The sequence below is a fragment of the Cucurbita pepo genome, chromosome LG03 (assembly GCF_002806865.2).
Source record: "Cucurbita pepo subsp. pepo cultivar mu-cu-16 chromosome LG03, ASM280686v2, whole genome shotgun sequence".
Classification (NCBI taxonomy): domain Eukaryota; kingdom Viridiplantae; phylum Streptophyta; class Magnoliopsida; order Cucurbitales; family Cucurbitaceae; genus Cucurbita; species Cucurbita pepo.
The window spans coordinates 13,130,375-13,154,704 of NC_036640.1; the positions used below are offsets into that span (position 1 = coordinate 13,130,375).

General features: G+C 36.3%; 4 protein-coding genes and 1 long non-coding RNA gene across 9 annotated transcripts in view; 3 read left to right on the forward strand and 2 right to left on the reverse strand.

The window, feature by feature from the left end:
* LOC111789926 (protein PAIR1-like) overlaps positions 1-7,840 on the reverse strand; it is a 10,041-nt gene extending 2,201 nt beyond the window's left edge. Inside the window, exons 1-12 of one of the 3 annotated variants that reach the window (XM_023670652.1) lie at positions 7,608-7,840; positions 6,827-6,977; positions 6,159-6,309; positions 5,850-5,984; positions 5,502-5,554; positions 5,196-5,390; positions 4,928-4,987; positions 4,805-4,854; positions 4,150-4,303; positions 3,887-3,980; positions 2,929-3,043; positions 1,694-1,742 (exon numbers count right to left, since the gene is read on the reverse strand). In XM_023670652.1, the coding sequence (XP_023526420.1) occupies positions 2,931-3,043; positions 3,887-3,980; positions 4,150-4,303; positions 4,805-4,854; positions 4,928-4,987; positions 5,196-5,390; positions 5,502-5,554; positions 5,850-5,984; positions 6,159-6,309; positions 6,827-6,977; positions 7,608-7,672 (1,221 nt within the window). In that variant the 5' untranslated portion in view covers positions 7,673-7,840 and the 3' untranslated portion in view covers positions 1,694-1,742; positions 2,929-2,930. Of the gene's footprint in view, positions 1-1,693; positions 1,743-2,928; positions 3,044-3,886; positions 4,012-4,149; positions 4,304-4,804; positions 4,855-4,927; positions 4,988-5,195; positions 5,391-5,501; positions 5,555-5,849; positions 5,985-6,158; positions 6,310-6,826; positions 6,978-7,607 lie in introns of those variants that run through there. The other 2 variants (XM_023670651.1, XM_023670653.1) reach the window with 2 other exon arrangements.
* Positions 1,673-5,333, forward strand: LOC111789927. Its single transcript, XR_002814418.1, has 4 exons — positions 1,673-1,755; positions 3,880-3,995; positions 4,269-4,322; positions 5,244-5,333. It is a non-coding gene; the product is annotated as an uncharacterized LOC111789927 (long non-coding RNA).
* A 233-nt stretch (positions 7,841-8,073) lies between the features above and the next one.
* LOC111790171 (U-box domain-containing protein 33-like) lies at positions 8,074-13,598 on the forward strand. Its single transcript, XM_023671007.1, has 9 exons — positions 8,074-9,184; positions 9,304-9,425; positions 9,555-9,676; positions 10,135-10,239; positions 10,495-10,903; positions 11,116-11,256; positions 11,693-12,217; positions 12,315-13,082; positions 13,203-13,598. Exons 1-9 carry the CDS (start codon positions 8,923-8,925, stop codon positions 13,383-13,385), a joined length of 2,637 nt encoding a protein of 878 aa, XP_023526775.1. The 5' UTR covers positions 8,074-8,922; the 3' UTR covers positions 13,386-13,598.
* Positions 13,599-14,591: 993 nt separating this feature from the next.
* On the forward strand, positions 14,592-20,518 carry LOC111791524 (ascorbate transporter, chloroplastic). Its single transcript, XM_023672906.1, has 11 exons — positions 14,592-14,899; positions 15,294-15,814; positions 16,544-16,651; positions 16,776-16,931; positions 17,151-17,366; positions 17,765-17,974; positions 18,097-18,234; positions 18,773-18,874; positions 19,219-19,284; positions 19,368-19,452; positions 20,063-20,518. The coding sequence occupies exons 1-11, from the start codon at positions 14,845-14,847 to the stop codon at positions 20,158-20,160; spliced, it is 1,755 nt and encodes a 584-aa protein (XP_023528674.1). The 5' UTR covers positions 14,592-14,844; the 3' UTR covers positions 20,161-20,518.
* A 488-nt stretch (positions 20,519-21,006) lies between these two features.
* LOC111791061 (ATG8-interacting protein 1-like) lies at positions 21,007-23,990 on the reverse strand. 3 transcript variants are annotated; one of them, XM_023672246.1, is made up of 3 exons: positions 23,734-23,990; positions 22,436-23,285; positions 21,007-21,429 (listed from the first exon to the last, which is right to left on the reverse strand). In XM_023672246.1, exons 2-3 carry the CDS (start codon positions 23,246-23,248, stop codon positions 21,328-21,330), a joined length of 915 nt encoding a protein of 304 aa, XP_023528014.1. In that variant the 5' UTR covers positions 23,249-23,285; positions 23,734-23,990; the 3' UTR covers positions 21,007-21,327. The 3 variants fall into 3 exon arrangements, with proteins under 3 accessions (XP_023528014.1, XP_023528016.1, XP_023528017.1); XM_023672248.1 differs by having other exon boundaries at positions 23,814-23,989; XM_023672249.1 differs by lacking the exon at positions 23,734-23,990 and adding an exon at positions 23,412-23,727.
* Positions 23,991-24,330: the final 340 nt, after the last annotated feature.

Here is a 24,330-nt window from a genome sequence, read left to right on the forward strand (position 1 = left end):
TTTTTTTTTTTTTTTTTTTTTTTTTTTTTTTTTTTTTTTTTTTTTTTTTTTTTTTTTTTTTTTTTTTGTACTTGTAAAGGTCTTTTAATTGAATTTTAAATTCTAAAAAGTTCTCAAAATACACATCTTTGAATGCTTAAATAAGAGTGTTAATTATTGAATAAGACTTGCCACGATGCAGTTCCTATTTATTTATCATAGAACTTACTCACCAAGCAATTACTAAAGCAGTACAGCCTCTTACAATAATTTATGCCAAAGATAGCATGAAATTAAATGAAATTGACATGTGAAAGGAAATTAAATTTCCTTCCAGAACCAATCTAAATTATTGAAATTTATTTCCTCATTTCACTGCAAAACATTTATTATTATTATTATTATTATTATTATGGGAGGGGGGAATAGAAATATATCATCTCAAACATTTTGGCTATAGTTACCCCTAAACAGGTGTTGATATCATCAACAAATTGATAAACATATTATTAATTATACAGTTAAGATTGATGGTATATGAAACAGCGCATTATTAATAGGATATATATATATATAATATAACAACAAAACCATTTTAAGTATAATTTAGTGATATTAAACAAAGCATAACTTACTGATTTTGAATTAGTTAAAAGTTCAAATTATTTTAAAACATGATATTAATAATTCAAAAATCAATTTTAGTTTATGAAAATTGTATTTAAAAATGTAAAATTAAACAAATAAATTACCATATTCAAATAAACATGTACTAAAACTATAGTTTATTTTAATAACAGAAATCTATGGAATCTACGGAAGGTTTGGACTTCGGAGGAAGGGGAAAAAAGAGTTCCAAGACCCGCTCCACTCGAGCAGAAAATGATATGTTTTAATAGAAAGTAAGATTGTTTTTCTTTTTTATAAAAAAAGTTAAGCAACGGACATGCCGCTCCCCGACTTTACTTAATATCACATGGCTCAAATCATTCTCATGAGTGCATGTATTGGATGCCCTACATTTTTCTCAACCGTATACTACCATGTTAGAATCACAATTTCCGGCTCTACCTAAACTAAAACTTGAATATGGACAAAGAAAAAAAAGGGAAGATTGAGTTGTAAAATAACCCGTGATTTCCAAATCATGAACCTTTTATTGTCCAGAAAACAGGGTATTGATAAAACAGAACATCCATGTGGGACTTGGTTGGACTTGGCAGACAACAATATCCAGTTTGTGGGCTTTGTTGTTAAATTCAGCTAAGCCACTCGGTAGTGTACACCTCTCCTTTTAATAGGCATGGACTTCCCACACTCACTAAAAAGTTGGTAATGGGCTTCATCATTCAAACCCCACTACCCCATTGCTAGGAGGAACTAATATCTACGGCTTTGCTTCGTTTCAAAGAAAAGCTAAATGGGAATGGCTCAGAATTATTTTAATGTCCTACTAAGGAGCCTTCCCGAACACAAGAAAAAAGTTTTTATGACAAGAGCAAGTTAGAGTTATGCTCATCTTTTGTGTGAAAGGGAGTGTTAGTGGTCCAGATTCCAAAGTGGGAGGGGGAAGGGAAAAGAAGAAAAGATTTGGAGGGATATTTGTGCAGTGGAAAAGAAAAAGGAGGTTGTACGAAAAGCAATAAGGCTCAGAAAACCATAATGGACAGCATGCGAAAGTGGGCATTCAACAGCAAGATAAGGATCCAATTACCTAGAAGAAAGGCGTTTTTACATCCTGATCGTGCTGACCCATCTTGCACCTGCAAAAGAAGGGTACGAAAAAAAAAAAAAAAAAAAAAANCAATGATTTCGCATTCACTTTCTTAGATTTGATAAAAGGATCCATCGTAATTCTAGAACTAGGTTAATAAATAGAAGTTATAAACTTGTGATATATATATTATGCATCTAAGGTAGTTGATTATGATACAAATTTTGGCATGAGGTAAAGAACATACAGGCATATATAACATGAGATAAAATCTTCTTTAACCATAAACTGGTGAAATAAAGGAACATTCCTTCCCCAAGCGATTCTCTAACAAAAAATCTTCAATCATTTCTCACCATGGCGGTGTCTAATTTCAAGATATTGTCTGGAATCAAAGATCATTATGATATGATCTGGCGTACAGAATAGAGGTTTGTTTTGAGCCTTCATTCATGATAGGGTCTTTTGGCATTGAAAAATTAAGACTAATACTATCTTTTTCCTGCCATATTGGCAGAGTAGTTTTCGAATATTACAAATTGTAAATAGTTATTATTCAAGGACAACAAGAAGGCCATGTCCTATTAAAGCTGATCGGTTCATAAATCTTTCATCAAATACGATATTTGGACTTCGAATTTTGAGATCATACTTACTTTCTTGGACGTACAGGCGTTAGGAAAAGACTGAGGTAAGAATGCATGAGTTTTTAGAATTTAGTTTAACCCCGAATGCAACAAGGATAGGATACTAGCTCTATTCTTTCTCACGTCTAAAAGGCCTTGGTTCCTACACTGGCAGTCTTCTTCTTCAGGCAACAGTTATTATAATCTAATTTCTTTCATCCAGACAAAAAGTGCATAAAATTTAGTGTAGGCTGAAATGCACTTCTCAAAGGTCAATCTGTTTTGTAAGGGCAGACTACGGCCTGGATAGATGCAATTTGAAAGTACCAGAGAATATTTCCATACATATGAGATAGACGGCTACAAGACAATATTTCAAGTGGTGCACCAAAAAGTAATCTTGCAAGCTACAAATGTATTATCTATCAACATCTCCATGATACAAATAGAAAAGTAGGAAGAACGAAAGTTTCCTCCATCAATAGAATGTGGTGTAAAGATTCCAGGAAATCCTACCAATGCAAGTCTCATTTTTAGCATCATGAATCATTCTTTCAATCTATTCTTTCTGAACATATAAGCATTGATATTTAATGAGCAGAAATGTACCTTCAATTAATAATTATAGGATTGCCATATTTTCTTTTCTGCCTTCTTGCTTTCCTTAAAATTCTTTCAGTTTCTTCCTTAGCGTCTTCAATGGAATAGTAACGTACATCTTCTCCTAGTATTTGTCATGTTAATATAAATAATATCAAACAAAATACTAATATTCATTTCACAATCTAGCATAGAGAAATATTGACTCTGACTGATCTGCAAGCCAAATAAAGCATGTCGAATTGTCCCAGTGAACCACACCATGTCGAATTCCATAGTGTTCCATATTTTTCTCCTCATACTATTATTGTAGGACAGCATGTTTTCATATTCTTTTAGAATGTCTCTTTTTTTTTTTGTTTTTTTTTTTTTTTTTTTCTCGCTAAAATAAGTTTTAACACCACTCCACTATAACTTATGAAGCATGAATGCTCCTCCGAATCTGTCCAATATCTAGGGCAAACAGACACGCCTTGAATTCGAGTCCAACATATCTAAAAAACCCAGATACATCTTAACCACGTCTTACTGCCTCGACAAATGGCCAATCTTCTCCTTTTTTTTTTTTAGCAGCCAGACGCTGCTGAGCACTTTGGGTCAGTTTTATTGAATTCTAAAAAATGAGGCTACTTTATGTTATTAGACCAATCTGTGCTGGACTCAAATCTTATATACCTACTCTACCCAAAATCGGGATCTTGTCCTTCGAATGAAAATCTTCTGAGCACATGAAATGAATAGATTTATATAAAATATAAAGTATCGATATTTTATGTATCACAGCAGGACCATGTCTTCAATTTTTTTCTAAATAGTTACATGCCATTATTTCTTTGTTCCGTCATGTCCACGTCTCATATCAGTTGCATGCTACTCTATATGCATGTGAAGAAGATGTGATTGACAATATTTAAATTTACACTATTTATACCATCTAGAAGTGTCTTTCTTTATTTTCAGGAATCACCTGTTTTCTTCTCTTCAATTAAGCAGGAGAAGCTTCTTTCGATCTCCTCATCGGAATCGACAATAACTCTATATTCCCTTTCCAGCACCAGGCACTGCTAATATTCAAGGTGAAATCTTTACTCGCTTCATAGAATAATGTGTAAAGTTTGGATTCAATAATCAGGGAATAGCTTAATATTGGCTTTCAAAAATACAATTTCACAATTTCCGCAATAAATGGTAATGAGATGGCAGAAGAAATAATGAAATTCAAATTGCTACCTGTTCAGAAAATGGAATTACTTTCTTTGGATCTTCCTTTTTCACCACGCTACTAGTGCAAAAGGCCTTTTCCACTTTTACTGATTTCCACCTTCCCACTTCCTCGCTTTGTACTGCAGTTGCTCGAATGCAAACATTTGGAGACGCAGGTTGGCTGATAGTAAGTGGGAAAAGTAAGCTCTCTTAAGATGCTAAAGAACAAAGGACCAATGCGTATAATTCCATAGTGCATTAACAATCACCAGAACATTGTGGGTGCTCAAGAGTATGATTTTCATGCCATAAGATAACATTACTGATAAATGGAAACTTCTTTTCTCCACGCATATACTCCACATGCAATATGATAGAATTTAATGAAATATAATACCAAAATTCCCTTGAGAACTTCCAGACTGCTGTATATCAGAGCCATAAAATATACAGGAAGGGAAGAAACCGTTGAGCTTTTGTATGTCACTAAATGTCTTGAAATTCTACATTTTGTGCATTAGAAGGAAAGTTGAACTCCCAGATTGGTATAAATCAATTCAATCTAAACACATTCACCATTATCAGTAATTCATTCATTTAAGATATGGTAACTTTCTGAATGTGAAATGCATGAAAAAAAACTAGGAATCAAATCAGTTATTGTGAAAACTGAGATTCATACATTTTACATCGAAGTCGCTTTTGCTGTGGAGCATCCAAACAAGTGGTACTCTGACATTTAAAATTAGTTCAGGATGAAACAAATGCTTAAAATATTTTACCAATATTTAGTAAGAAACCGAACCTCAGGAGTAGAGTGAGGTGGAAATTTCTTCAAGGGTTTCTTTAAGGTACAGACCATTGCCTACAAGTTACATGAAGAATACATGACTGCTAAGTGGCATTTACTTTAGATATTAAAACAATCTCAGAGCAAAAATTTGGGCAGGGTACCTTTGTGAAGATATATATATACATATAAATCTATACAACCCATCTTTTCGGAATAGAGTTAGGAGGCAAATGCTTTTTATTGTACATTTATAGCAATATTTGTTACAACATGCACTTACGTTCATTTCTTGGGTGAATGTGCTGATGAAATCATTTTTTAATTTCAGGTGAGATGCTTGTACTTGCTTTTCCAATGCAGAAAGAACATCAGATATCTCATGTACCCTTTCTTGGTATGCATCGTTCTTAAGTTGATCGGATATTAATTTGAAGCCTCCATCAAGAGTAGCTTTCATGTCATCATGTTCTTTGTTCTGACGTTGAACTTTGCAATCATTAGTTGAATGAACAATTTAGACATTATGATTAAATTGAAATGAACTTAATGGTCAATAAAATATTGCATTGATCTAGTACAATTTTACCATGGATTGCAGCAAGCTACTGCTAATAATCATCTTTTGCCATATGCCTTCAACTGCAATTTGAAAAATCAATAAGCATATTATTTGAATAAACTTTTAGTCCTTAAGCTTTAAATTGAAGGTCAGGAATACTTACAGATTTGGGCACTTTCTCTTTTCACATTCATAACATAGCAATCTTAATCCTACTTTATTTAGGAATTGAAATTCAAGTAAAGCATTTGCATCACCTTATTCCTACTTGAGTAACAAGCACAACAGGAATCAGTGCAAAAAGTGTTTTTCAAACAGTAATACATAGTTTCTCTTCAAATTTTACTTTTCAGCTTGAGGGGTTGCAAAGCTCACCATCGAGAGAAATTTGCTTCATTCCTTTGTTCAGTTGCAGAATATCACTATGAAGAGAATCCAAGATCTTTCCAAACTTGTTTAATGAGTTTTCTATAGTACCAAGGCGGCGGTCAAGTTCTTCACCAACTTGACCTAAAAAGAAAAGCTGAAACTATGAAATTAAGTCGCAATAAATGTATAGAGGTTGTAAGAAATGACAGTTGATCAACCTGCCCACTCAAAGAGTTATACCATGCTGTAACGAAATCAAACAAGCTAATTGAAATAGTTCGAGTCCATCATATGAATCCAAGGGAGTGAACTTACATTTAGAGTCTGGAAGAGGAGTTGATTTCCATCGCTGTGTTAAACTGGTTGAAGATTTAGAGAGTGACAACTGGCAATCTTCTCTGAAAAAACTAGGAGGAAAAAAGGAATTCTTCTTTATTGAGTTTTCTCGGTCTTGAGAGCTAAATCTCTGCAAACAGAATGGCACATCAAAGTTAAGTCATAAGACGAGATGAAAACAGAAAGAACACCACTGTTATCAGAAAACTTTATTCCATGTTAAAACGACAGCATAGTCAGATCCTCATTGCTTATGAGAAACTAAGTGCACTCGTCATGGTGCTTTCTTATATGTAAATAATACAATAATATATCTGTAAGCATTTTGTAAAAGTAAAGGTACATTTCGAGGTATTTAACTTCAAAATTCTGAAAATAAGGATGGTTATTTCAGATGAGTAAAAAAACTCGACCGACTTTTATTTGCAGAGAGGTGCAAATATAATCACAAGCATATGATTAAACATAAAAATTTTAAGCAGTTTTTCAATATTGTCAAGACAAAACGAATTCCGTAATGCTAATTATTTAATCCAGTGCATAAACACATGGACTATCAGCGTAGTACTTTATTGTCATTTCCTTCATTTCTTATTGCACAAACAAAGTCCTAAAACCTGGAAATCCAGAGAAGAGCCGAGATTGACCTGTTCATTTGTCACGACTTCGTCAAACGAGTTCTGAGAAAGCTGAGAATACATGCCGTGCTCAGATGACAGACCCAGAGAAAAGGATTGTTGCGAAGGTTGTGATCGCAACTGTGGTGCTTGCTGCCCAGTGGTTAACGCATTTGACCTCCTACAGATCATCAAGATCATTCATATTTTCAATTTAGAACACGTTATTAGGAATTTTCATATTTTCCTTGAATATTTTTTTCCTTTCCTCTGGAAACAGATTTGAAAATAGTGACGTAAACTCGATCGAGTTTGCAGCGAACTCAGCTTGCAATTTCATGACAGGATTATTGTCTGAAAACGTCGAACTCTTAGTCATCTGTTTTTGTTTTGTTTTGTTTTGTCTTTTTTTTTTTTTTTTTCCTCCAAACTTGAAGTAACTGAATATCGTATCGATGTAAAATAAAGTCAGTTCAATCAAAGAATGAACCTAACTAAGCTGTGTAAGTAAAACATTCGAAGTCAGTAGTAAAAACTATTAATGATGTCAATCTCTTAAAAGTTCGGATACAATAAATTCCTTCTGAAACGTCAAGAACGCAGCTAGGATCAAAATGAAATCCATATCCTTCACAACTCGGAACACAATAAACAGCTAGAATCGCATGGAATACTTTTTCCGAAGAAAAAAAAAGTCAAGCTACTGAATATGAACAACATTGCAACCTAAACTTCTTGCGCATTGTTATCCCTGAGTTCTTGCAATTAAAACAAATTATACCGCCAAAATTAAACAAGATCAGATGCATGCCTGGATTGAGGAGGAAGAACGGAGATAGAACTGAGATCGCAGGCCTTGTTTATCTTCAGCCGCATTTGATTGAACTACTCTCAGCGGGAAGACTGAGAAGCCAAAAACTCTTCCAACTGTTCGATCAAAACTGCAGGAGTGATCGAGCTACAGAAGAACGATTGTAAACCGCAACCAACAATCGCTTTGCCTGCAGTATAGAAATGAGGAGGATCTCCAAGCTTGAAAGTTGTTGATCACTCCAAATGACAAATATGACACAGAAGAGAGACACAATGGCGGGAAACGCCGCGCGCGATTCCAAACGGCCCAGCCCAAATTCCGAACGGCCCACTTAATATTTAACTAAGTGGGCTAGTTAATTTTTTTTTTTTTTTTGTTAATTATGACTTAAACATATTTACGTTGGTTAACCAAATTAATTAAAATGTTATAATCTTAACCAATATATATGCAATTACACGGATTCTTTTTCTATCCCCTATCTGTCCGCATCCGGAATGTGGCAAGTTCTTCCAAATTCACAAAGAATGATGTTGGAAAACGGGAGATTGCTTCCAAATCTTCCAAGATCAGTCTTGTTTGAACTTCAGCTCGATCAAATTTGGAGGTTCTCGTTTCTTCTTCCACGAATCGGCGAATCGTGACAAGCGGCGAAGCAGAAAGCTCGAGAGAGGAGCGCGGTAAGAGAATGGATGGAGTAGACGACGCGATCAGTTGATTTGATATTGTATATTTGCTTTCGATTTCTTTTGCTTTGCATAGTAAATTCGAGAGCACCGTTCTCTTTGCTCACATAGCTGATTCATTGGCGCCAAAGACAAACGACTCTTCTTACCGAAGTAAACGGTATTAGAACTGACAGTTCAATTCTGAAAAGGATTTTTTCCTCTTTTTCATGCCCATTAAGCTTCCAATTTCTCTTCGCGGTCCGACTTTTGAGTAGCTTTTTTCGTTAATTTGTTGAATTTCGTGTCTCGCTGAGCTTGTTTTCTGCTGTTGACTCGTTTTGTTGTACTGAGTCACTGGATTTGTGATGGTTGAGTTCATATTGTTCACGAGCATCATGAAATCGGTGAGATAGAGAGATGGAGAGAGCCAGAGACGGAGAGAAGGAGGGTGCTGAAACAAGAAAGAAGTTCATACTTTTGGTAGAAAAGCAAAAGTAACTTTATCTGATTGGGATTCATAGAATTAGCTCACTGTACCATATGGAAATTTACTAGTTGATCTGACATGGTTTTAGAGAGAACGTTGGAGAAATATTTTGTTGGGTATGGAGTTTTGATTGGACAGTTTCCTTGAGTGTCTTGTCATGGCGGTTGTGAGTTCTAAGCAAGAAGCTACACCCCGAGCTGGTCCAACTAACTATGCTGAAGCTTCGCCAATTATGATCAGTTCAAGTAGAGAGATTGTAGAAGAGCCAGTGGGAGCTATTAGTGATGATATTATTTATGTTGCTGTTGGGAAAGATGTGAAAGAGTGCTTATCAGTTTTGAGGTATGCACTAAATTCCTCTCGTGGGAAGAAAATTTGCCTCCTCCACGTTCATGTCCCTGCACAGATGACTCCATTAGGTAAGTCTACGTTTACACGGACTACGATCTGAATACGACATGGATTATGTGAAGAAACTTGTACTCATATGTTTGCATCAAATTTTGACTGTGTGATTATACTTGTTTTCCTTGGCCAGTGGGAACCAAATTTCCAGCAAACTCATTGCAGAAAGAGGAAGTGAGAGCATATCACAAGTTTGAGAAGCAAAATTTGCTGAGGGTCATGAATGAGTATATTCTGTACTGTCTTCAAGAAGGGGTATGTATCTTTCAGTCTATTTCCCCTGTTTCATCACAGGCTTGTGGTGTGGTGCTGGCTTTGTCATCAATTTGTTCTTAATTTTATACCTCCTCACTATTTTCCTAATATGAACCTTGAATTAAACAGGTTCGTGCCGAGAAATTATGTGGTGAAGCTAAGAGTGTTGAGACGGGAATAGTTGATATGATTTCCCTGCATAGGATTAAAAAGCTTGTTATGGGAGCAGCTGTAGACAAGTGTTATTCAAGGTGCAAGCCAATTTATAGCCATTTTTGGATTGATATACATTCATCTAGATCTCTAACTGTGACGTTTTTGTTTTTTTGTTGGAGATTTTTAACTGCAATATGAGGATCATATTAGTTCCCTAGATTTGCCTCATGTTGCATGCGTTTCCGCTGTTCTTGTTCATTTTACCCACATTGCTAGGTTCAGAAAAATAGTGGTTAAATATGTTTTATGCAAAGAAGGGCAGGTAAATGCTGATAGCCCTTGAGGAGAGTCTTTCATTCCACGTTTATAGGAAGTATATATAGAAATTATAACGAGTGTTTTATTCCATGTATTGAGGCTTGTATGTACTAGCCCTGTGATCATCGTTCAGGTTGGCAGGCAATTGCTTTGATTGATTAATAGAGATGAGAGCTTATTAACATAATGACAAATATTTAAACTAGAACTGCTAACATAATGACAAATATTGTAGGAGAATGGTGGATCTGAAGTCTGAGAAAGCCATTTACGTGCACTCGCAGGCACCTGCCTTCTGTCACATTGAGTTTATTTGCAAGGGGAACCTCATCTGCACCAGGTTAATTGCTGCTTGCTGCTTTGCAGATTTATTTAGATATTTGGACACGTTTCTATGCATGTGTCTACCCATAAGGCGATAACTACATTGATCATCTTAATTCCGAAAGAAAAAGATTCAACTTCTCTTTCACCGCTTTATAGTCGGTTTCTCTCGAAAGACTTTGCATGAAATGGCTTTGGAGCTCCACACAGTCTATCTTGATATTTGTTAAAATCTCAGAATTGATAATCTGATTAATAATGCAATTACTAGGGATGGTAGATCAGATGGAGCTCAAGTAGAAACTGTCTTCTTATCACCGCAAACAAGTCCAGACTCTGAGTCCTCAGAAATTTCCCCCTGGAGATCTCTGTCACTACCACCGGGACAGGTTAATAGCAGGGAAGTTGGATGTCCATCTTCGGATTTACGTCCTAGAGGGAGATCATTGCTTGTTGACCATTTTAGAGGGAGCACACTAAATCCGTCTTCTCCTGATAATATGAATGGGGTTCATACTACCAGAAACTTGGATGTTAACGGGGCTTCGGATGGATGGGGTTTAGTAACACGGAGAAGTCCTTCTGAAAGGTCAGACAATTCCATACGCTCTCCTCATTATGTGATTAATATGGCTCCTTCTCCACCTTCCAGGGTTGAGTTATGTGCAAATTGGCTGGAGGTAACTATATTTCTTGCAAGTATACATGCAATTTAATTCTTGTCAACGCAATGTGCTGGGAAGTATTACTAGTCATCATATATCTTCATGATGCAAAGCAATATGAGTTTGACTTCTTTATTTGGTGATGCATTGTTCTTTTTTTTCTCTTCTGCAATCCACCCTCTTTAACCCCAAGTAAAAACAGCCGACAAAATTCTCTCCAATTTTAGCAGGATGCGAAGACCAGTGATTATCTTTACAATCAATGTGAACGGGTGATGATAGAGGCTGCAAATGCAAGGCCTGATTCATTTTTCGAAGCAATTGCACGCGGAAAATCTGAGAAAGAAGCCATTAATGCTCTACGCAGGGTGAGATTGATATATTGAATAAAAGCATTTATCTTTATTAAGTTACGATGTTGATTTATGACTACAAGTTCTTCACATGTCTTTGATGCTAAAAAGACTGGAAATGCTTTTGCTTTTGAAATATTAGACCCATTTCTGCCAAGTGTTCTTCATAATCTTATCAAATACATGTGAGATGTGGGCTTGGGATGGGATGCTTGGTGTTTGTCCCCAGAGCTTTTATTATGTAGAATTATTGCTGTATCCCAAAGATTAGTAAGGTGGGCCATGAGGATAATACAAGGAATGAGGCCTACCAATATCCTGCTTACTAATTTTTTGTTCTTAAATAGTTGGTAGATGCTGTTATCCGTTGAGTCATTTGTAATGTGTTACACCAATCTACTTAATCAGTATAATCCCAACACATTTTGCTCTTGCATTGACAAATATACAGGTTAAAGCTGCAGAAGTGTTATATTCTGGAGAACGGAAGCAAAGGAAGGAGGTTGAACAAGAACTAGTCAAGGAAAATGCAAAACTTGAAAGTATAAAGACAAAACTAAATGAAGAGATGGAAGAGCTCCGGATGGCCCAAGATCAGAAGGCAAGTTTGGAGAGAGAACTTTTAGAATCTGATCTAACTGCGAAGGAGTTAGAGGAAAGGATTCTTTCTGCTGTTGAATTGTTACAGAGTTACAAAAGAGAGCGAGAGGAATTGGAGATTCAACGCGACAATGCTCTTAGAGAAGCAGACGAGCTTAGAAGAAGAAATCAATCCACACGCCGGTTCCTTCCACAGTTCTTTACCGAGTTCCCTTTTTCGGAGATTGAGGAAGCGACTCAAAACTTTGATCCCTCCCTGAAGATTGGAGAAGGGGGATATGGGAGTATATACCGAGGTGTTTTACGTCATACGATGGTGGCTATAAAAATCCTACATTCTGATGGCTCTCAAGGACCCTCTGAATTTCAACAAGAGGTGAACCTTCTCTCTTATTTTTTGTTTAAATGTCATTATCTATATAGGAAAAGTTATTTGATTTCGGGCGATTTCTCTGTTTTATCCGGTTTATCAGGTTGATGTATCGAGTAAGATGAGACATCCTAATCTTGTCACGCTCATTGGAGCCTGTCCTGAAGCTTTGGTTCTCGTCTATGAATACCTTAGTAATGGAAGCCTCGAAGATAGGCTCAGCTGCAAGGATAACACTCCCCCTTTATCTTGGCAAACACGAATACGCATTGCCACTGAGTTATGCTCTGCCGTTATGTTTCTTCACTCGAGTAAGCCCCACATGATCATTCATGGTGACTTGAAACCTGCAAATGTATTACTTGATGAAAACTATGTATGCAAGCTTGGCGAGTTTGGAATTTGTCGCTTATTGTCACATGATGAAATGCTAAACAACGACGAAACACTTGTTTGGAGAACCGAAAACCCCAAGGGGACGGTTGCTTACACGGATCCTGAGTTCCTTTCATCTGGTGAGCTAACAACAGAGTCGGATGTCTATTCATTTGGGATAATACTCTTGCGGTTGTTGACCGGTAGATCTGCAATGGGGATATCAAAGGAAGTGCAAAATGCAATTGAAAATGGAAAGCTAAAATCCATTTTGGATCCTTTAGCAGGAGATTGGCCATTCGTGCAGGCCGAACAGCTTGCTCGATTGGCATTGAGGTGTTGTGACGTGAACCGAAAGAGTCGCCCCGATCTCGTGACCGATGTCTGGAGAGTGCTTGGACCAATGAGAGCTTCATGTGGGGGGCTATTGTCTATCAAGCTCGGTTCTGCAGAACACTTGCAACCTCCCCCTTATTTCATCTGTCCCATCTTTCAGGTAAACCATTCTGCCCCCTTGCACGTTTAACTTTCGATCTTCGACTCCTTTTTTCGGCAATTCGGCTCGAAGCCTCTAATCTCAAGGCTTAACTTATTTTTCCCATATGCAAATCCACAGGAAGTCATGCAGGATCCACATGTGGCTGCAGATGGCTTTACATATGAAGCGGAGGCCATGAGAGGATGGCTAGACAGTGGACACGATACTTCGCCAATGACAAACTGTAGGCTCGAGCATCGCAACCTCGTCCCAAACCGCGCTCTTCGTTCTGCTATCCAGGAATGGCTCCAACGAAACTAAAACGTTCCCATTTTTCGGTCACCATAATATGACTGAATGAACAAAAGAAGGTGATGCAACTATTTTTCTTTCATATTGGTCGCCCTCTTTTGTTTTCCTTCATATTTTAGTATGTTTTCTATAAGCTTGTACAGTTTAGGGTATTCGTGTTAAATAAAACATGAAGCTGCATGCCATTTGTTTATAACAATGTATGGATTTTTGCCTTTCTCATGCTTCCTTTATTCACACTCTAGACGTTTATCTTATTTTTTGGTACGAGTAAATTTTAATAATCGTTAAACTATGCTCGTTTCAGTATTGGTTATCGTTCTACCAATAACGATCAAATGATGTTTGTAATTTTAAATATGATGTTTTTGTTCATTTTTTCTGTTTTTAATTTATAATTTAATTCGTGTAGTTTTAAAAAGATAATTTGATTTTTTCTACTTTCTATCTCAAAATTATATTTAATAATTTTTTTTTGAATGATGTAAAATTTTTGTAGTAAATAAATTTTTATTATGCATGTAAATTTATAAATATGGATTAAAATTATCGCTTTCCGATAAAAGTAAGAAAGTACGAACTATAAAGTATATGTTTTTCTTTGGCTATTTTATTTTGTTCGGATATTTTTAGTAATAATCTATACTTTAATAATATCAGATCACCTCAAATATAAGATCACGTAAAAATATTCTTGACGAACGTTAAGATAAATACAAGTATTAGGATAAATAAAAATTCAAATCCTCTAATTTTACTATATTTGCTGTCAACTAAAACATATAAGAACCAAGTTATTTAATAATTTACCAATTTTGAATTTTGAGTATTTGAATCGAGACAGATTGGATCGGCCCTTAAATAACCTTTGAAAGGGCGACCGTACGACTCTCCTTTCCCTTATACGAACCTACCCTACCATGATTGAAGCCTTTTACATAAAATTATAGAAAAAATGAAAAATATAAGACTCGTGAACGGTTGAATTTAAATTTTTAAAAACATTAAAGTATTTAAAAAAAAAAAAAAAACAAAAATGGTGACAATTGACAAATAAGTCCGGGTAGAGGCCAACTCATTCAAAGTCAAATAGAAGGGCTTTTTCGTCTTTTCAATCCGTCCATTACACCAGAAGAGTGGTATGCCACGTGTCCATCTTCTATCCCTTACTTTTGTCACTTCACAACAAATTTCTTCCCGCTAGTTGAGAGAGAGCAAGAGTTAAGAGGAGAGAGAAATCGAAAGGAGTAGGGAATATTACGAATCTCTAAATCCGAAACCACTACTTATCTTCCACGGTTCGAAGAACTTCAGAAGCTTGCAGGCTACGGGCTGAGGGGCGGATATTACGATAATCTTTCACCATATCTCAACCATGCGCTCTGTTCTTCATCAACAGCAGTGGTTTTCTTCAATTTGAGTTCATTACTGAAGCTTTTTTTTTTCTCCCTCTTTTTTGCCGTCGGAAATGGCTATCGGAAGTTTGGTTTCTAATCGGAATTTCGGTTCCTTCGTCGGCTCAGGTATTTTTCTGTTATTCTCGTCTTACTTTGAATGCTTCATATTCGAAATTGAATTTCTAGTGTTGATGTTATTCTCATTCCTGCTTGAAGCGTCTTGTGTATACTTGCTAATGAATGTTTGTTTGCTGTTGTACCTGCATTGAGTTCATTAAGTTCTTCTGCATTTCGTTTACTCGAGGTTTAATCACGAGTGAGTGATGACCGGAAGCGATTTGCATGTAGTGGAATGGAATTAGGCTTAATTTCACGCTAAATTTGTTGTAGCTGCGGATATTTACTGTGACAATTGCCAGTCCTGTTCGTTATTTGGATCTTTCTCTCTTTAAAATTTTTATTTGAATTCAATGGCCACTGTTGAGAAAACACATTTGGTTGTCCACCCTTGTATTTGCAGGAAAAGTGTGCAAGACAGAGAAATCATCTTCTCACCATGCGGTAGAACGTTCAGTTATTATTGCGGCTCAATATGGACAGCCAAATTTGTCTTTTAGAAAGTCTCTTGGTCTGAGACTAAATAGTTATTCGCCTAAGACCTCATGTTCCACATTTCTTCATGCTATAACCCGAGACGGGAAACTTGTAAAGCCACTGGGAGTTCGTACAGATGAAACTGCTAAATGCAGTTATTATCCTCATTTGACTAGTGCTTGCACTCTAACGAGGGGACCTAGTTGGCTGCAATGCCAAAAGTCTCGGCATGTTAAGGTTGACCGAACTTCTGCTAATTACAATTCAAATGACTTTGATATAACAAAAGGAGATGTGGATGCGTTGGCATTGGCAGAGGGGTCAGGTGATGCACTCTTTATCGAAGGCAATGAGCAGATGGTATTGCCTTGGTGGGAGAATTTTCCAAAACGCTGGGTGATTGTATTGCTTTGTTTTTCCGCCTTTCTTCTATGCAATATGGATCGTGTGAGTACTATGCCTTTCCCACACCTTGAATGAAAGTCATTTGTTTTTAGCTTGAAGAACATGGAACCATTGGACTATCTTTCAATTGCTTTGTCATTGTTTACTCAAGAATTGGTGAGAATGTCGAATCAGAGAATGTGTACAAGAATATCGTGTGTATTAAATCCATTTTAGAAAACGAGATAATGTAGATTTCTCTTAATGGTGGTGATCAATGGTCCACCAATGGTGTACCATTAATAACATTAAACGTCATCGATAACTTTAGTGTTTTAAGGCTTGCTTGATCAATATATACTTTCTGTTTAGATGGTGACTAATGCTTGAATATTGTGAGTCAATAAGCTCGAATTGTTCAAAGTCGAGCATTAAACATCACATTGGAATCATAGGATGTGGCAGTCATGCATTGAGAAGTTAGTAATCATGGAGCATTTGATCTAAAGTATTTTAGTACAAAGTGTGTTTTACCAGTGTTTCACTCTGCTTTGCTTATTTGTTTCGGTGTACTTTGATCAAGGGTCAAAACGAACAAATATAGTTGGCAGTCAATCAAAACACATGCATATATTTTTTTGCCGAAAAAATGGTATCTTTGTAAAGCAGCTATTTTATAATTTCTCTGTAACATGTCAATAACACGGTTCTACTACCTGCCCTCAATAGGCTGGCGTAAGTGACATCAATATACTTATTTTGTGAGCTAAATGTTTGAACAAATTTCTGCAGGTGAACATGAGTATTGCCATACTCCCAATGTCGAAAGAATATAATTGGAACAGTGCAACAGTTGGCTTGATCCAGTCATCTTTTTTCTGGGGCTATCTTCTAACGCAGGTTTGATTAGAGTTGATCAACCCAAAATTTCTCCTGACAACTTTTTTTTTTGTTACTAAAGTGTTTTAGACTTGGAGATAGAGCAGGTATATCAAATATAACGTGTTTATATTTGATTGGTTAGATTGTTGGGGGGATATGGGCAGACAAAATTGGTGGGAAGCTTGTGTTGGGTTTTGGGGTAATATGGTGGTCAATTGCAACTATATTGACACCAATTGCTGCAAGAATTGGGCTTCCTTTCCTGCTTATGATGCGTGCTTTCATGGGAATTGGTGAGGTAGGCTTTTGTGCTCTACTTTTGTGCATGTGTTCAACTAATATATCATGATCATTATCAGTATCACCGAGCATCTTTATTCCTTTTTCAACTTTTTTAACCAAGCTAGTTTTGGCGTCAGCTGAATCACATTATCTGAAAGAGTTAATCTGAACTAAGACTGTTTTTGAGTTCACAGCTGATAGAACTCATTGTTCGTGTTATGTGCCTTCTTTGCAGGGTGTTGCTATGCCTGCAATGAACAATATTATATCAAAGTGGATTCCCGTATCAGAGAGAAGCAGATCACTTGCACTAGTGTACAGTGGCATGTATCTCGGTTCTGTAACGGGATTGGCCTTCTCACCAATGTTAATTAACAAATTTGGATGGCCGTCTGTGTTCTACTCATTTGGTTCTCTCGGAAGTATATGGTTTGCACTGTGGCTAAGAAAAGTAATTTTTGCTTCTTCTGCATTTATATTATAAATTTAACATTACGTGTTACAAGTGAATAGTTCTCCACTCCACTAGAGAAAATTGAATTTATGCAGCCATCATGAAGGAAGATCTAGGCAGTGAGAAAAGAGATATGCTGAGTTATCATTACATATATGGCCATTAATCCTTCCTGTTATATTGGGCATAATGAAAGGATGAAAGAAAATTAGGTTATAACAAAAAACAGAAACTTTGAGTTGCATTTGCTTTTTCCATTTCATTTTGTTGAATCAAACGTCTCCTTTTGCCTTTATCATTATCTTTTGTGGTCTTCTCAATGAAAATTTTCTATTTCCCATCTCAAAAAAGGAAGAAAAAAGCACTCCTACCTCCTCATACTGGTTTATTGTCAGGCATATAGCTCTCCAAAAGAAGATCCAGGTCTCAGTGCAAAGGAAAAAAGGATTATCTTTGATGGAAGCGTTTCGAAGGAGCCCGTGGAAGTTATTCCGTGGAAATTAATTTTATCAAAAGCACCTGTGTGGGCTCTTATCATATCCCATTTCTGCCATAATTGGGGAACCTTCATTCTGTTGACGTGGATGCCCACGTACTATAATCAGGTAATTCAGGGTTCAGCATTTATCTCTGGCTGATGATACACTTGCATCTAGGCATAGCAGAAAGTAACTGTAGGAGTGAATAATCAAATCGTAAAAGAGTTCTCTCATTGTTATTGTCTCAGGTTTTGAAGTTCAACCTCACCGAATCTGGACTCTTCTGTGTTCTGCCATGGTTGACCATGGCTGTTTTTGCAAATATAGGAGGATGGATGGCAGACACGCTAGTGAGCAGGGGCTTTTCCATCACTACAGTTCGAAAGGCAAGATTCTTTCCAGCTTAATTATGTTTCAAGTAATTACATGACGGTAGGGATTGTGCTCTGGTTCTCAGTTTTATGAGTTACTTCTTCAGAAAGATTTACACATTTAGCTTGCTCGGTTATCTGCTAGACGTTAATTCGTTTGTACTGTGTGATGCAAAGTTTAACTCTAAATATCGATACCATAATTAACTTGAACATCTACCCTACATAGATTCTTTCAAATAGACGAATATAGTACCAGATGCACTTCAATCTGACTGCATTGTGAGATCTACCATCAGTTGGAGAGGGGAATGAAACATTTCTTATAAGAGTGTAGAAACCTCTCCCTAACAACAGACAATATCTGTTAGCGTCGACCTTGGATTGATACATCCATGAACTATATTTTCTTCTTGGACAAATAAATGTCTTAGGTTGTATTTCTACTCCATCAAATGTAGGAATACTAGCCTTGTTCACCCAGGTTTATTAATGAACTTTCTACTCAGTTCTTGTGTTAAATAATTACGGAGGAGAATGTTTTTGGATGCAGATTATGCAATCTATTGGATTTCTGGGACCAGCGTTCTTCCTTAGCCAGCTGAGTCATGTTAGAACACCTGCTATGGCAGTATTATGCATGGCATGCAGTCAGGTATTCACATTTTCTTACATATAAACTAATTCATCTTAAGCTTCGATTGATTAGAAATAATAAAGAAAGGACAACTACATAAACTGTCAGAACTAGCTGACCAAGAAGACAAACATGAAAAGGATAAATATTTAATATTCTTATCTGTTTCGTAAGATTTCACATTTAAAATCCACGATATTATTATACAACGAGCTTTACAACTCATCCAATTTGATGAAAAATAATAAGTATAATTAATTAATGAATATTAATCATTAAGAATTATTTTAAGTAATTATTAAATATCAATATATTATTTAGACTGTAAATGATTGGTTTGATTAATGAACTTTTGTTTACAGGGATCTGATGCATTTTCACAGTCGGGTCTCTACTCCAATCACCAGGACATTGGACCACGATATGCTGTGAGTTATCAAACTGCTGCTAATTCACTATTACCTAATCATGCCGTTTCTTTTTTTATAAAAAAAATTGCTTTCATACGCAGGGAGTGTTGTTAGGATTATCAAACACGGCCGGCGTGTTAGCCGGTGTCGTCGGTACTGCTGCAACAGGATACATACTCCAGCGAGGTTTGTTGACTTTTATTCTTCATAGTATTTTCCTTTTCTTTTTTATGCCTGAATTTTCACCGTTTGTTTCGGTCTCAATCCTCGAAATGTCTAATAAGTCCTTGAATTTTCAATTTTATATTTAAAACACTCTTAACATATTAATTTTTTTAATGTATTAATCTATTAAACATAAAAATACAATTTTATGTCTAATAAGACTTCTAAATTCTCAATGTTGTATCTAATAAGTTTAACCGACCCATTACACTTTTTAAAGTTTACCCGACCAAATGAACACAAACTTATAAGTTGAGGGTCTTTTTCCTTTTTTTGCAAGGGTTTCCTAGATAAATAAAAGATTACAAATAAATGATTTAGTCTGGGTTGTATTTGTTCCATCTTTCAACATTAAAATTTTATTTTATTTAGTCTTTGGCATTAATAATAGTAAACTAACAATGAAATGACGTGTCTATTAGACATGGTCGGAGACATGTCACATCATTGTTTTAACTAACAATGTGAAAAGAATGGAGAGGTCAATCATAGACACAACTATGAAGGCAATTCAACATTATTTAAGGTAATTGAATTCGATTTTGAATCACGAGATTTTGGGTTGGCGCAGGTTCATGGGACGATGTATTCAAGGTGTCAGTTGCATTGTATATCATAGGCACATTAGTGTGGAATATCTTTGCAACGGGAGAGAAGGTTCTTGATTAAAAGGCCCCATTCTGCAGAAGGGATAAGAAGAAGAAGAAGAAGAAGAAGAATGCTAAATTTAAAATGGAGGAAAAAACAGGCAAGTCTGAGCACCCTACACGGCTTTTCAATTTTTCATTTTCCATAAAATTGCCGATGCCATAGCTATAGCTCTCCCAGCAACAGCTTTCTGGGTTGGCTCCAAAAAGGGTGAAAAAAAGAACAAAAAGAGTGATGGTTAAGGAAAAAAAAAAAAAAAAAAAAAACGCATATAAATTACCCCCGCTTTTACTTTTTACTGTCCCCATATAATGGAGTTTATTCCCCTTTATAGTGTGCGGCATAAAACTACAAGAGCAGAAGATTTTTTTTTAATTTTTTTTTTGTCATCTCTTGCTCTTTCTAGCTTTTTACCTTACGATGGTTGTTAGTTACTGTAGCTGTCTCATTATACTTGCAGTGCTGGTACACCATCATTCAAGAACATTTTACCTTAGGGTAAAATTACCACCAAACTAACTTGTTTGTTAATTTATGAGAAAGAAAAATGTTGATGCCAAAATTTAAAAGATAATAGTAAGATGGAACACGGAGGATGTGGGTCCTCTTTCTTTTAGATCTTGGATCACGATGTTTCATTCGTCGTGCCTAAAAGATTACTAAACTTAAAAGGGCATGATTGTACAACCTAGAACAGATTGGTTCAAGTAAGGTTAGGTACCCAAAACCTTTCAAACCGGCCAAACCAGTTTGATTAGATCAGTTTATCTGGTTTCTTTCAATTCATTCACCAATTACATGCAAAAAAAAAAAAAAAAAAAAAAAAAAAAAAAAAAAAAAAAAAAAAAAAAAAAAAAAAANATACCCTGAGCAGTGAGCTATAAACGTGTCATTCAATCTGATATGAAGGGTCGTTCTCGACAGAGTCGAAATAAAATGAACCCCTAGGGAGAGGGATATAGGTATGACCTTTGTAACTTACATTTCACCCAATGGATTATGCTAATGTACAATGCAATATGGTACTATACCACCAAGATAGAAATATGATTTAAACAATCAAACTACGAACATGTTCCCCAAAGCACTCGTGTAAATTTTGAGAGCGGTCGCACACACTTGGGCAATCGACCATCGAACCTCTTCCTTTCATTCTGTTCTTCCTTTTCTACACTTACCATCATCATCTTATAACTCACTGGGGCTAAACTTGATGGACGAACCACGGCGTTGGCCACCCACGATCACGTCTTTAAGTCGAGTTATTGGTCCTAGCACTCGGTTTGTCTTCTGAAATTGTAACAGTATCATGGAAATTAAGGCAATAAGGCAACGTGGAAAAGGAAGGAAGCATACATCTCTTCTAAAATAGGCATGAGGGTGCATTTCTATAGCCATGATGCGACCAACAGTTGCAATTGCAAGCAACCAAGTAGGTTTTAAACTACCATCTCAAAAGCTGAATCAGACAATTCATTGCATTGCTACGAACACGGGAATGATGGAAGCAAGTTGTTAATAAATGAGTACTTGATGGCACGGTTTGTGTGTAGTTGCCAAGTCCAAAAGCCAATAAGCAGACCAACACAAAATTTTTAACGCCACTCGAAAAACGGTGACTTGCAACAGATAACTACCACTATGAACATATCAGTTTAAATTCGCTAACAGCCTAAACTAAGAACTAGAAACTTTAACATGAATATCCCCATATATTTCCTCAACGGCTACAAAGATGAGGCTTAGAAGTTAGAACACATAGTGGGCAAGATAAAATTTTGGCTTTACAACCATATAATGAGTTCCCCTAATCAGAACTGGAATTAGCTTTTGGATCTGTTGGTACTCAACAAAACTGGTTTCATTGTTGGAAGGTCCCTGAATTTCTGGCTACAACAAGCTTATTCGCATTGTTTCTGCTCGTAAAATTTAACCCTAGCAGTTCGACATCAAGTCAAAGCAACAGATGCATCTTTAAAGGAATAATAAGCTAGCAGGGTATGTAGGAAATCTCAGAATTTAATCTCCAATTTGGATGAAAGATGTAAACAAAGATAAGAGAGAGAACTATTTTAACTCAACATGCATATGATGCTATTTTAAGAACCTAGTTGTCAGCACCATGGCTCTTGTTGAGATTGAACTTGAATTTCCTGTTCTGAAATCTATTCTATAGACTTAAATCTGGAACTCAAAATTCAAAGTACATAACAGAATAGATGCATACAGAATAATAACGAAGAAGCTGAACGATAAACAGAATGCCATCAAACGGAAATAACAATAATCAATATACCTGATCGTTCACACTAATGTGCCCTTTCAGTTGCAGGGTCCGCCAACTTTCCTGCTGCCAGCGCTGCCCAAGTATTACAAGTCCCATAACAGCTGCTGCAATGAAAATGGACCAAAATGCATTCGCCTCTTTTGCATGAGAGTATAAATTAGCAGCTCTTCTCTTCCACCAAGCGCCACAAGGAAGATTGGACTTGTTGCTTTTACTATCAAGTCTATGAGTTTCCAAGCTTTCTGGATTCGGGACTTGATCGTTAGATTCCAATGGAGGGATTTCATCATTTGTCATTGAACTGAGATTGGTTTCACCATGAAAGGAACTGTAGGTAGGAGCATCAAAGGGATCCTGCTCCTTGTCAACCAGATTCAAATCTGGTAGCGTTGTATTTTCACTAAATTCATCACCATGAAAAGACAGCTTGCCGCCTTTCTCCGTAGTTTTGTCAATCCCTGAAAACTCATCTGTCTCACCCAACCTTTCTATATTCAAGACATCTTCGTTCTTTCTACTTGATTTTCCGCCATCTACAGCAGTAGAATCAGAGTCCACATTCTCCTTCCCTCCTTGATCATCGTGAATCTCACTCTTATCAGGTTCCAATGGCAAATTCTCGTGCTGATTCGGTGGAAATACGAAGTGCCTAGACATAAACAAAGCATGGGAAGTTTCTGCTTCGTACAAATTGCTTTTATTTTCATCGGTCGATTCGCTTTCCTTCACATTAGGAGCAGCTTCATATGCCGACGCAGTGAGTGAAACAACTTCCCATCCATTTCCACGAGAGTTATTCTCTTCTCCATCATTATCTGCCATTCTAAGGGAGTTCTCGTGTATTCCAACCTCACAGAATCTGGCAAAGGAAAAAATATCTTACCAGCTCAATTAAAAAGAAGAGGGAAGAAAAAAACGCAACTCCAGACGCAATTTCAACGGTACGACAATTAGAGGTATTTAGAACTAAGGAATTTGTCGTAACTTTAGAAGACAACTCCCTCGTGCCGCGTCAATTCGACGAGTGATCGACACATCCCGCTTAGCACTCTAATTTACAACGCGATTCCACAATTCAATCTAATCAAGAGAAATTATGCCTACAGAGATATAAATTACCAATCTAGAACATACATACACACAATCATAAATCTAGGTCGTATATTCATCCATTCATCCATTCAAGTATGCAAGATCAAACAACAAACGGATCTAAAACCCTACCAATAGGCAACAACTCCAATCAAAACCACTAGAAAGAGCGGATCATCCATCAAACAGGTAAAAAAAAATATATTAAGAATTACCGACACGACTTCTCGACCGAACGAGAAAACAGAAAAGAATCAATAAAGAGTTGCAGAGAACAGTATAAGAAGAGACGAACGGGGCGAGAGAAGATGAAAGACAGCGGCGACCGGAGACTGCGTCGACGTAACGATAAGGATGAAACTTGGCTCGGGAAATGGAGAAGGGATTAGGACTGGGACATGAACATGTGGGGGTAAAGTAATAATCCCCGCCAAGCAATGATGGAAACCGGCGGTTACCGGTGACAATAGATTTACAAAACTGATAGCGTAACAGCTATAGCAGGTGAGTTTGATTCGAGGCACAATCCACGGAAGGGTTTTTTTTTTTTAATATATATTTTATTTATTTTCTTTTAAGATTTTGTTTTAATTATTTTTATCGTTTTATTCTATTTATTAAATTGGAACTTTATTTACTAATATTTGCTTTTTTTATATATATAAATAATATCGCTCTATTTTTTAATTCTATAATTAATAAGTTTTATAACAATGAATTTCTAAGTCATAAATCTATGTATAATAGCGTTTTTATTTATTCAATAGCACTCTCGAATAAATAATTCTATAAAAATATTTTTAAATAAAGAA